A 12,198-nucleotide genomic window follows, 5' to 3' on the forward strand; every position below is an offset into this window, starting at 1 on the left:
GAATTTTAGTACTACAGTATTTGTTTTCATTAAATTGGTAGGATATCATAATAACTAGAAATAACTCCGGTTATTTATGACTGATAAAAAACATGTGGAATAATATAATTATTTTTACAATTTATTAACTTCGAACTGTTATCAATATATATACGAATGTATACTTATATTCATATAATATACATTATCAGTCCTTAATACTTAACTTTATGTTTTACAAAAAAGCTTCAAGGTTGGTAAAAATTTCGATTCCAACCATATTATATGTAGCGTGCATTATGATAGTGGTGGTCCTTAACAAAAAAAAAGAAAGAAAGAGAGAAAGAAAGAATTAATAATGATAGTGTTGGAATGTAACTTAATTATACCCAACAAATATATAGTGCTGGTCCAGCGGATATATTAGTCTACGGGCCAGGTTTAGGCCCATTGAAGGCCCTACCTTCTTAAATTCACCGATAGTAACGGAAACTTCTACCTTTTTGCACTGTCCTGTCCCCCTCTCACTCTCAGTCGCTTTTTTAGACTCCGATGGAATTTCGCAATTTTTTTTGTTTTTTTGTCTTTACTTAACTCGATATTTAAAATTAATGAATTTTTTGTAAATCTTTATCATAAAATAATACAAGAGGGGGTTTCATAATTTTTGTAAGCGTATATAAAACTCATTTCAATTGGATTACTTGGGCCCATAAAGCTCTCAGCCCATAAATATAATTAGGGTCAAACCGGGTCGATAATTTTTAAACCGGTATTCGGCTAACGATAGAAATAAACCGGTCTCTCTGCTTCTCCCTCCCAACCCAAGTCTAAAGAACTCGAAGCTTCTACTCCTACTCCTCCGGTCTTCGTCTTCGTCTAGGTTAATCGAATCTTCGAGTGTTGCGTTCGCTGCGAATCAATGGCGCTATGGATGGACGCGGGCTCGGAACCTATGACGGAGAGCGAAAAGGCTGATCTTGACGCTATTTCTGCTATCAAAGAGTCCGCCGCCATCGAATTCAAAGTACTCACTCCCTCTCTCTCCTTCTCTTTTGCTCTGAATCTCCTGATTCGATGATGCTTCTTCTCAATAATTACTCTTTGACAGTGTTGCCTCCACTCTCTCGTGCTTTGTTCAAACACAGGAACAAGGCAATGAATGTGTGAGGAAAGGGAAAAAACATTACTCTGAGGCGATTGATTGTTACACGAAAGCCATTAATCAGAGAGTTCTAAGTGACTCGGAGACCTCAATTTTGTTCTCGAATCGAGCTCATGTCAATCTACTATTAGGCAACTATCGCCGTGCACTCACCGATGCTGAGGAGTCAATGAGGTTATGTCCCGAAAACGTTAAGGTAGTTACTTTTTTTTTTTAATAAAGATTTATTTTTTTTGATTTCGTTGTAGCGTTTTGTGCATTTCCCTGACGGGTTTTGGTGGTTTACAAAGGCGGTGTATCGAGCTGCAAAGGCATCGATGTCTTTGGATTTGCTGAACGAAGCAAAATCTTATTGTGAAAAGGGAATTAAGAATGACCCGAGTAACGAGGACCTGAAGAAGCTTCTAAAACTCGTGAATTCAAAGAAGCATGAGAAAGAACAACATGAGGCTGAAGTCTCAAGGGCTGTGTTTGAAGCCAAGGTTTGTTTTACTTGAAATTCAAGAGCTTTGATACTTGATAAGCAGGTTAACACTTATTTGATTCAGTTTTCTATTGGTTTTGCGGCAGGCTTGTCTCTCTGCGATCGAGAACAGAGGCGTGAAGATTGGCAAAGCAATGTACCGAGAACTCACGGGCTTGAAGAAGCCAATGTTAGATAAAAACAACATTCTTCATTGGCCTGTCCTGCTTCTTTACGCAGAGGCCATGACAAGTGACTTTGTCGAGGACTTCTGTGAAACAGACATGTTTGCAACTCATCTTGATATGATATCCTTTTTTCCAGTTTCCTTTCGTTTCTTATTTTTGCATCTCATTTAGATAATCTATGCTCAATGCATTTTCTGTACCTCCTTAGCACTCTAAACATGTTTTCAGAGGACAGCCCGCCGCTGCCATGGGATAAAAACAATGACTACACACGTGATGTTATTGAGCTTTATTACGAGGTAATCAATTACTTCGCCTACTCCACCCACAAATCATTCCTGTATACCAAACTCTTGTTTTAGATTTTCCTGCTCCATGCAGCTATAGTATTTCCAATTAAAATGATTCACCTTATCTATTCTGTGTTTTGTCCACATCTCAAATTCTTACATATCGTTTTTTTTACTACAATTTCCAAGAGTCTTTTTTTGTGTTGATGATTTATTTGAACATCTCCATTGGAAAGTGATACACTATATAGACAAAAGTGTGCTATATGAAGCACTTGTAGTAACATTAGGGACTTTCACTTCTCTAGGCGAGTTCAGGATCTCCATTGCCCAAGAGTAGAGTTCTTCAGTACCTTCTAGAAGGTACAAAAGGTTCTCAAGCTGAAACTACCGGAGAAGAGGGCACAAGCGTAAACAAAACACACTCCTACCGTAAGAATCCTAAACTTAAGATAATATATGCACTTTGCATTGTCAATTCTGCTATATAACATATTTTCCTTGCATTGGGGAAAAAGTGAAAGGTTCGTTGGGTATGGTTAAAGTAAACGAGAGAAGAACATTGCATGACGTGTTGAAAGAACCTAACTTTGTCATCCCCGAGATTCCAGGTTTGTTTGTATTATTATCATATTGATGTCTGTTTCTTAACTGTTGCTATCGGCTTCGTTTATGTTTATTGATTTCCCTCTCTTCTTTCTTTTTGGGGTTTCGTTGGTTACAGTCTTCTACATTGTATCAAAGAGGTCCAAATTTTACAAGGACTTCACCGCTGGCAAATGGAGTCCACCAAGTTGAAGAATTGAGTTATAAAGAGAGAATAGCATTAGGATTTTGCATCAAAATCAAAATACAGTTTGGATACTTATGGTACTGAGGAAAAATTCAAACTTGTGCGTGTAAAAGTGGTGGAAAAACATATGTTGCGGCTTTTTTTGATTAATTGTCATTATCTTTTGGTATTCTCAATTCTCAACGAAGGATAGGCTCGGCCAAGGCGACAACGAGGCATCAGATCATATGTCGAGAAGAAAAAGACAAGGGGGAAAAGAAATCTCAAATCTTACAGAGGAAAAGCGTGGTTACAAACTTAGTTACAAAGCTACAACAACAAACAAAAAAAAATCTTCTTTTTTTTTTTTGTTTTTTTTACATTTTTCTGCAGTCTTTTAAACAACAGACTCAGAAACCTGCTTCATTTTTTTTTTTTGAATTTTTTCAAAGAAAAAGAAAAGGGTCGCAAATTGGAGGGAGGCCATCCTAACATGCGACCAACCACAGTATATAAGAAATAAAGGAAGAAGAGACCACCATCTTGTCTGTGCATAGAAAAGGCTTCACAGGTTTCGAATCGCACAGCTGGTAGGACAGCAAGCAAAAGCAGAATTGGGGTTTACCCGAAAAGAAACAGAGGAAGATAAATAATCCTGCGATGCAAGATCTTTCTATAAGAGTGTGTATTGATGGTTGAGACCCAAAATTCTGCTCCGTCTAGCATTCTAATGCATATGTCTGCACCTGTGGTTTATAATTTTCCAAGGATGGAAATAGGAATATATCGTTAGTTCAAAATTGCGTTCATTCATTCCTTTTAAATTGTTCCAAGAAAATCTACCTCGGACAGATTCTCATCAGGAGAGCTGTTTGGTGCAGTGAGGTTGGATACAGCAGCTGTGTTGTACCGGAAGATCCTTAGTTTTCCCTCCTGAGATAAATATTGAGCAAATGTCAGTACAAGTTAAAGTTGTATTCGCCAAGAAGAGTTTCACATTATGATTATATTTCTAGATTATTTACCTTTGTTCCATAGACAAGACCTCCCCCAGGAGAAGGATGAAAGCAGGCAACATTAACTTCATCCTCTGAGCTTGGAAGTACTCTCACCAGTTCCATATCTGATACTCTGTAAATCTGATGGAATAGAAAACGAAAAAAAAAAACACTCTTTGTATAATATATCAAAGTGTAAGATATAAAATGGGGTCTGCTATTCTTTTCTGTTGGCCTAGAGATTCGTAACTACTGAAGCATAGACATTACCTCCAACACTGTGAAAAAATGTGATGTTGTTTCTCCATCACTCACAATGCTCTTCAAAAGAGAACCATGACGCCGACCATATGCAAGCAATATGTACTCGGAGGTTGGTGAGAACTGCACGGAAAATTTTAATCATAAGGTATTTCATCACAATAATACAAATTAGTGAACAACTTTATCAGTGGTGATAATCTCAATGACCTTTGCAATTATGACGTACTTAAACAACCTTGAACAATGTTATATCCACAAAAAGTTGTCACAGACTTATGTCTAACAAATACACCCGACCCAACAATTCCCTAAAAAGTGGCTAACCTGGATAGAGGTCAAGCAATGTGCCGCCCTAATTGCTCGTGACACAAGTACTGAACCAAATCTGTACACATACATAAGATACTTTCTCTTGAGTTTTCAGTGTAAAAATCTGAGAAAGGTAATAATTAAGACCAAAAAATCAAATTGAAAGTAGCACTTACGATTCCTTTTCGAGAGAATACACACGAAGTTCATACATGACTTGATGTGCTGTTACTGGATGTCGAGTAGGGGAAGTCGCGAGCCCCGAATCTTGTTGGACCAGCGTCTGCAAACCAGGATCTGTCTCAGCATGAGGAATAACACATGCGACACACGCTGCTAAATATCTCCCACATGGTGAAAAATGGGCTCCCATCTCACTGCAAAGATAACCACACATCAGGTATCTCCATCAAAAAGAGAAATATAGCATCACGATCATCTAGTTGCAGCACAACAATATTAAGGAGATAAATTACCTGCAAAGGACAGCATGATGTATAGTTATTCGACATTTGTCAGACTTCAGTATTGCACATGGGTCTTTAATGTCATGTGACCACACTCTCAGTTTGACAGTACACGGCAACTCTGCAGCAGCAATTGAAGTAGCCAGTTCAGACGGGATTCTGTTTACCACAGGCTGAGCATCAGTTCCTTCATGCTGAGTGTTACGAGAGGAAAGACCTTCTGCTAAACCAGATCCTGCGAAGCGGGACTGTATAAGTCGGTCCCGAGAATCACCTCTTGCAGAAACCCCATATACGTTAACACCACCAGGAATTTCTAATGACGCTACTGCAGCCTCTAGACTGGCTGTGGATGAATGAGATGCTGAAGACGAACCCGTAAAAGGAGTTGAGTTGACATGACCATTACTACCACTAGGAAGAACCACTGGATTAGCACCAGCTTGGCTTTGAGCCATCAACCACCCTTGTAGAAAAGGTAACTCCCAGGAACCTCTATCTCTAAAGTGAAACAACTGCTGAAGTTGTCCAAACTCGAGTAAATCTGGTTGACTTGAAACTTGACCAGGAACACTATTTCTTCCAACAGGTTGAGCTTCGTCTACATCCATGGCATCAACTGCAGTGGTAGGGTTTCTAGCTCCAGCTTGGCCAGCAACTGTGTTGCTTGCAGAGTTTTCTGGGACATGATAGGAACCAGAAAGATCACCAGACATAGCCATGGGAAGAGGAGAAGGTGAAGTTGTTCTGCCGCCATGTTCTACAGAACTTTGATTACTCTGAAACCTCGATTGTGCACTCCTTGAACCAGTACTACCAGTAGAATATTGTATTCGTGGATCATCAGCAGAATATGAAGGCAAGAGCAAGTACGGTAATGGCACAAGTGGCAGTTCAGCTGCCAAACTGGTACGACCGCCACTTTGTGTGTTGGTGAAGAAAATTGCAGGGGGTGGATATCGCAAATAACCTGGAGATGTTGCTCTTGTCATTGCGGAATCTGATGAATCAATGTCAGTCACCTGCCATTTGTAGTTTATAGAGTAAGCCCACAATGTGGCAGATCAGTAACCCAAACTTCAATCTGTAGCTTACCTCTGCAGTCAAGAGAAGAGGAACCCCATGTGGATGAAAGTGTACAGCTCTCAGGGAACGCCTTGTCTTCAACACAACTGCTGGTGAGGATTCCTCCCCTATCCTATTATAATGCCATATGTGCAACTTCAAAAAAGAAAAAGCATCAGATGTAAGACATTTCGATCAAATAAATTATTCTAAAAGGCTTAGCTGCCTGCAACTAGCTAGTGAATCATGAGAGAATTAAACGGGAATAAGATACCTTATGACCAGATGCAACAGCAAGTAATTCACCATCAGCATGGAAAGCAATAGAAGCAATAGGTCGATCTGTTTAAAGAGGAGAGAAAGAGACCAGGAGTACATTAGATGAAAAGTAGAATAGAGAAAAAACAAAGAAATATACTGCCTAGCACTTACAGAAATCATGAGATCTAATACATGCCGCAGTTTTTGTATTCCATAAGCGCACCTCATGATCTAAACTTCCACTAGCAACTATTTCTGAGTGGCGTGGATGAAATCTGACCTGTAGAGAACTCAGTAACATTAGATAGTTAAGCAGTGGGTATAACGCATAGCAAATTATCTTTTCAAGCAAGCCAAATCAACTTAACCCATTGCAAGTATTTTCTAACTAGCTACACCAAAAACGTATATAACAAAGTTGACACAAATCATCCAACTTACAAAACTAATGACAAAGATCACCACCAGATTTCTTATGTAATATTAGGAAACCTTAACTGCTACCTAGTAACCATGGTAAATCATGGAGTCAATGAAGTTATGAGAAAAGGGATATTAATCTCTGACTCACCACCCAAGGTGTCCTCCGATGGCCACTCAAAACTTTTAAGCATTTTCCTGTCTCACAATCGATAATCTTTACTGTGTGGTCACCACTACAAGATAAAAAATTCAAGTAAATCCCATTAGCAAACGGAAAAGATTAAATTACAACAAATACGATTCATAATACTTACTGTGTAGAAGCAAGACTTCTTCCATCAGAGCTAAAAGCTGCCGCAATAGTTGACCTTGGAGGAGGGACAAGAGGACAGTATATAGCAGATAAATGCTGCAATGACTCTGCCTCGACCCTACATATAAGGAAAGCAGTATACATTCAGAAGCTCGAACGGGGTAGGGATCACGTTAATTCATCTTCACAGAAGATACATCAGTTTCGAAATAAAGGAGCGAATAAGTGATGAATGCAAGGTACCATGAAATAAGATTATGTCCCTGCTCGCTCACTGGTTCGCTACTGGTTCCACACGACGAATCAGCATCCCATCGGCTTTCACCCCACCGTTTCCTTGGCACAAACTTTGTTTTTGGTGAAATTTCCCTCTGGACAAGCAACTTGAAGACGCTTCTACACCTGAATAATATACTCAAACCATGTCAAAAGTGATCCGGTCAAATCAGCAGCCGACAGAACCAGTTTGGGAATGGCAAAAACAAATGAAAATTCAGGCTGCAAGTTCAAGATGCACTTCCAAGTTATACTGTTGTCTGAACTGCTGAAACTAGGCCAGAGTCACCATAAGCCGCATAATTGTCCATTTGAACATAATTAGAATGCCAAAAACTCTATACTACATGAGATCTACCACTTCAAAAAATACTTATATAGCCAATCGTAAGACAAGATTTAAAAACCAGCATATCAACGATCTCCAAAACAAGCATTCTAATTAGTTGATCTAACGCTGGATCTCCAAAACATGAGCAAAGTAGTTCCAAGTTTCTAAAATTAAGAAGCGTCACAAGGTTCTACTACAATTCAAAATTCAAACTCAAGTCAATTAAGCAAGCTCTGACCTCTGGCGATGGACATTAGCCACTGGTTTTGGTGATGGTATCATGGACTGTGGAGAAGGTTGATCGTGTGACCAGATAGATTCCGTCATCTCTAAAGCTGAAATTCATATCAATACCCCAGTTGACAGAGAATCCATAGATGCTGCCAAAACAGGGGACGAAACCCTAACTAGAAGATCTTTAGTTGAAGAAGAACAAGGCCAAAAATCGCCGATCTAATCTTCCCGAATTTCCTTGCCGGCGGCTCCGTCCTCGAGATGAGTGGAATTTTAATTCCGATGAAAGAGCGACGACGAAGAAACCTAACAGGAAGAGGCCATAATAGCTGGTCTGCGATACATTAAAAAAGGATCTCCTTTTTTTTCTCTCTAATTGAAATGACCCTGTTCTTGATTATCTCAACACATGCTTTTGAAAATTTACTACATACCCTTCTAGTTTCTATTATTTCGATATACTACCCTTATAAAGTTTAAAGAGAAATTGTAATCCTTATAATTTCCTCGATTGAACCAATCAGCAACGGACAAATTCAGATTATATGGAAAATTTCAAAACTAATGTTAAGTTATCCTGTAAATCGTTAATCGTTAATTTAGTTTAGTATCTTATCCTGCACAAGATTTATTAAAGTTGGCTGAAGAATGGATATGATGAAGTATTGAACTGCAATTAACAAAAATGTTGGCAAATTCTTAAATTTAGTGAATCAGTAGGGGTATTTATTGATATTATGTTTTCTGTCTATACTTTGTTTTCCACTTACGTAATAGTTCGGGACCAAAAAAGAAAAACTACAAGCAGTTAGCAAACTTTTGTAATGAACAGCAAAGCATCCTAATCATTAACACAACAGTCTGGTACCAAGCTTAAACCGGTGTCACAACCTAACCCAAAACGAATTAATACATTGAACCAAGAAGCGTGTACCAAGAACTTTAAAAAAACTCGATAATACCCTTGACCTGTTCTAAAGCAAGCTATCGGCTCTAGATGGCAGCCGCCTAAAGAAGCTAAGCCCTCGCGACGGCAGTTTTCTCCTAAACCGAGGTGGTCTCAGATAATACAGACCGAAGACAGCCACAGTCAACTTAACCGGCACAGCGTAAAACCCAACCGCGGCGATTAAACAGAACACCAAGAAGATAAAAGTAGCACGCGGATCACGCCAGCTCAGCAACGCTTGTACCCTCTCTCCCTGACTTGCCATGTCACCAACCACTGTCTGAACCCTCCCAGCAATGCTCCTTACTCGATCGTATCTCATTCTCACGACATCGAATCCTCTGCTCGTTGGAAACGTGTCAAACTCTTCGTCAAGCTCATCGGGAAACACAGTCTCCGCGTGTGAGAGACGCGCGTCCATGTGCGGTGGATTTCTAGGCCGCCGCCTGAAACGCCAAACGCCAACCGCAGCCGCGTAAAGAAACAAACACGGCAACAGAAGCTCCGGGAACAAAACCATAAACAAGAAAACCGAAACATAAACCGTCGAGTAAACCGGTTTAGTCCAACTTCTCATAACCTCGACCAATTTAGCAACGCCAACCAAACCGGAAATCACATTAACCAGCCGGAAAAAATTGGCTTTGCTCCTTCTCATACTAAAAACATGGAAATCGTGATCGAGCATATATTCCACAACCTCACGACCCAAAGGCGGCTCAGCTCTACTAAGTCTGGCAGCAACCGCGTTTAACGTTTGATACCGCAAACGTTCAAGCATATGAACGCCTAATGGCTGAGTGTAATGCATCTTAGGAAGCAGTGGTGACATATACATCTGGAGCATATTAAAAGCGTTGCCGCACGATAGCCTAACCGCTAAATGAATCTCACCGGTTTTCTTCACTCCAGTGGCGTGCAACACAATCAACGGATACGAATGCGTGTATACTCGTCCTGTCTCTAGCGTAGACAACCTAATCCTAACCTTTCCAATTCGCGCATCCCTAGAGTTATTGTTCCCATCAATACGTGCGTTGTCGAACACACCAACGGTAACAACTGTGCACGGGTCACTCACTTCCCAAGTGTACTGCTCGTTCCACTTTGGACAAAGACTGTCCACAACGGTTCTTGTTCTGACCCATTTAGGCCCGTACTTAGCCACGCAGAAGGAGTCCGCAGTTCCACCGGATTTCCCGTCCCTAACTTTCATCGGCATCAAACCTGTTGCACTAAGAATTCCAATCTCTAGAAGCCCAACTTGCGGTTTCCAAAGCTCTTTCGCTGTCGGTCTAACGTCGCTGCTATACATTGTTGCCTCATCCAAAACATGGTAGCCACCATCTAGTGATAATCTAAGATGAATCCTCGAACCAAATCGGTTGTTGTTATTACCGTTATCTAAACTAAACCATCTCGAACCAACAGGTGTATCTCCTGTTCGTCTTTCAACAGCAGAAACCGGAATCTGAACCCTCCCAACAGCCACATCGTTTTGTCCTCCCATTGCACCACCCACACGATCCTCCACAATAGCTGTAACGTAATCCTCAAACGGTTCTGCAACTACAAACATCAAATCCTCGTTCCAATACGGATTCGAAAAGCTCCGGGTAGGGCTTGCAGATGAGATTGCAGTCCGCAGAATCTGATTACCAACTTGTAGCTTCGCTGAAAGCTCTGGAAACCTCATCATACCTGATCCTTTGTCCATAATTGCAACATCCTGAGCCTCAATAACTGAAACCCTAAGGTACCATAACTTAGGAGACAAGTAAACCTTTGATTTGATCGATGAGAGTCCCTCAATGTGAACGTTTCCAGCCTTTGAATGCCACGCCTCAGCGAAAGCTTCATCAGCTTGAGTCCCGAACCACACCGAAACCATAAGCTCTCCACCGCATCTACCTCCGTTCCTACACTCTATCTTGTACCATTGCGGAGCTAAGGGGCTATCTGGAGGAACTCGGGTTGGGATTTCGCTTAAATCAAACCAGACCCGACCCGTATACTCATCTTTGTTACCTTCTTTGACGAAAAGCTCAACAACGGAAGATTGAATGGTTTCTTTGGAAAAGGCAAAGACTTGATTCCACTCGGGGTTACTCGAATTCGAACTCACCTTTTTAGTAACTCCCCTGTAATTACCCAATTTCACTTCTGACACGACCTCGCTGGAAACGGACAAGTCCTTAGCTTTCACGATTCTTACATAAAGGTACTGCATTTGCTCAACGAGATCATAAGTCGAGCTTGATTTATCCTTGTGACTACTCAAACCGCCAACGCCACTACTATTTCCTCCAAGACGAGGCTTTGTCTCCTTAAGCGAAAACTCACTCGACCTGTTTGCATAAATGACAGGTCCGGGTCCGGACATTGGACCGGGAAGAGCGGTTATCATAAGAGGCTTCATCTCACCTTGGTTTGGATAAAACGGTAGCATCCGCTGTCCTTGACCGTTCTGCTGTTGATTTCCTATGTTGTGATTGTGAAGAGCAATCTGTTGCTGTTGCTGTTGCTGTTGCTGTTGTTGTTGTTGAATCGCCATGGAAGAGCTCAAGTTCTGTACTTTCTTGCTTTTCTTAGAACCACCCGACCCGTTAACCCGGCCGACGTTCTCACCGTTCTCCGCCGTTGTGGTGATATAGTGTTTGATGCTGATTTCTCCACGCACGGACGAGAAAAGGCTCCTCTTTTCAAGAGTATAGAGCTGAACCACTGACTCTGCTTCCCTTCCAACGCCGGAACCCAAAACCCTAACCATACCCAGGAAGTTTCTGCTGTTTGAGGAACGCTTCTCGTTGTAAAGACTGATTTCTAGGGTTTTATATCTGAGGTCATTGACGTCGATGATGTGAAAGACGAGCTTCTCGTTCCAGATAGGGTTTAAGTCTTTGGGTTTGACCTTTGTTCGGAGACGTTGGTTCTCGAACTCCACTTCCACAAAAGGAGAGGAAGACCCTTCGCCATCTTTTGGTAGGAGATTGTGGGCTCCCACTACTTCCACCACGAGCTTCTCGTTGCCGGAGGAGGTTTTAGCCATAGTCATTACAGGTTAGAAACAGAGAGATAACAACAACAATGGAGAAAAGAGGGAGAGAGAGAATAGAAGAAGAAGGAGATTAACTTGACAAAAGAAAGAGAGATTAAAAAGTTTAAAAGAACAAGGAAAACGAAAAGACAGTGAATGAGTAGAGAGAGAGAGAAATGGAGATAGAGTGAATGAAAAGAGTCTCTGAAGATACAGACAGACATTACAAGAGAGAGCGTGCCATGGGAGAGAATCTTGATTTTGTATTTTCTTACAATATTAAACAAAAGTCAGATATATTTTCACTATAAATTTCGTCAGGGTTTTTAATAAATTCTAAATAAATTGAGTATGTAGGTATATTTCAATAAAAATAAGAAGAAATTTACACTGGTCGGCTTTTTCAATAATACT

At 40.7% G+C, this 12,198-nt stretch overlaps 3 protein-coding genes across 4 annotated transcripts; 1 reads left to right on the plus strand and 2 right to left on the minus strand.

Annotated features, from left to right (window-relative positions):
- The first annotated feature begins 740 nt into the window (after positions 1 to 740).
- Positions 741 to 3,047, plus strand: LOC104754539 (uncharacterized). Of its 2 annotated transcripts, none has more exons than XM_010476755.3 (8): positions 741 to 1,006; positions 1,128 to 1,340; positions 1,435 to 1,626; positions 1,715 to 1,915; positions 2,014 to 2,094; positions 2,394 to 2,517; positions 2,604 to 2,696; positions 2,810 to 3,047. In XM_010476755.3, exons 1-8 carry the CDS (start codon positions 902 to 904, stop codon positions 2,881 to 2,883), a joined length of 1,083 nt encoding a protein of 360 aa, XP_010475057.1. In that variant the 5' UTR covers positions 741 to 901; the 3' UTR covers positions 2,884 to 3,047. The 2 variants fall into 2 exon arrangements, with proteins under 2 accessions (XP_010475057.1, XP_019095052.1); XM_019239507.2 differs by having other exon boundaries at positions 801 to 1,006; positions 1,091 to 1,340.
- An 80-nt stretch (positions 3,048 to 3,127) lies between these two features.
- Positions 3,128 to 8,267, minus strand: LOC104754538 (uncharacterized). Its single transcript, XM_087493625.1, has 14 exons — positions 7,803 to 8,267; positions 7,201 to 7,359; positions 6,959 to 7,075; positions 6,793 to 6,877; positions 6,393 to 6,501; positions 6,235 to 6,302; positions 5,991 to 6,116; positions 4,905 to 5,917; positions 4,605 to 4,805; positions 4,444 to 4,504; positions 4,126 to 4,239; positions 3,883 to 3,996; positions 3,701 to 3,790; positions 3,128 to 3,603 (listed from the first exon to the last, which is right to left on the minus strand). Exons 1-14 carry the CDS (start codon positions 7,889 to 7,891, stop codon positions 3,577 to 3,579), a joined length of 2,373 nt encoding a protein of 790 aa, XP_087349751.1. The 5' UTR covers positions 7,892 to 8,267; the 3' UTR covers positions 3,128 to 3,576.
- Positions 8,268 to 8,606: 339 nt separating this feature from the next.
- LOC104754541 (multiple C2 domain and transmembrane region protein 10) lies at positions 8,607 to 12,109 on the minus strand. The gene has a single exon (XM_010476756.3). The coding sequence runs from the start codon at positions 11,800 to 11,802 to the stop codon at positions 8,773 to 8,775; it is 3,030 nt and encodes a 1,009-aa protein (XP_010475058.1). The 5' UTR covers positions 11,803 to 12,109; the 3' UTR covers positions 8,607 to 8,772.
- Positions 12,110 to 12,198: the final 89 nt, after the last annotated feature.

Source organism: Camelina sativa, chromosome 17, assembly GCF_030686135.1.
Source record: "Camelina sativa cultivar CO46 ecotype springtype chromosome 17, ASM3068613v1".
Lineage (NCBI taxonomy): Eukaryota > Viridiplantae > Streptophyta > Magnoliopsida > Brassicales > Brassicaceae > Camelina > Camelina sativa.

Coding starts and splice junctions, on each gene's coding strand:
- LOC104754539 (XM_010476755.3), top strand. CDS start 902: ATGGCGCTATGGATGGACGCGGGCTCGGAACCTATGACGGAGAGCGAA. Junction 1,341..1,434: donor TATGTCCCGAAAACGTTAAG/GTAGTTACTTTT, acceptor TGGTTTACAAAG/GCGGTGTATCGAGCTGCAAA. Junction 2,697..2,809: donor TGTCATCCCCGAGATTCCAG/GTTTGTTTGTAT, acceptor CGTTGGTTACAG/TCTTCTACATTGTATCAAAG.
- LOC104754538 (XM_087493625.1), bottom strand. CDS start 7,891: ATGACGGAATCTATCTGGTCACACGATCAACCTTCTCCACAGTCCATG. Junction 6,117..6,234: donor CTGTTGCATCTGGTCATAAG/GTATCTTATTCC, acceptor TCTTTTTTGAAG/TTGCACATATGGCATTATAA. Junction 3,791..3,882: donor GTCTTGTCTATGGAACAAAG/GTAAATAATCTA, acceptor TATTTATCTCAG/GAGGGAAAACTAAGGATCTT.
- LOC104754541 (XM_010476756.3), bottom strand. CDS start 11,802: ATGACTATGGCTAAAACCTCCTCCGGCAACGAGAAGCTCGTGGTGGAA.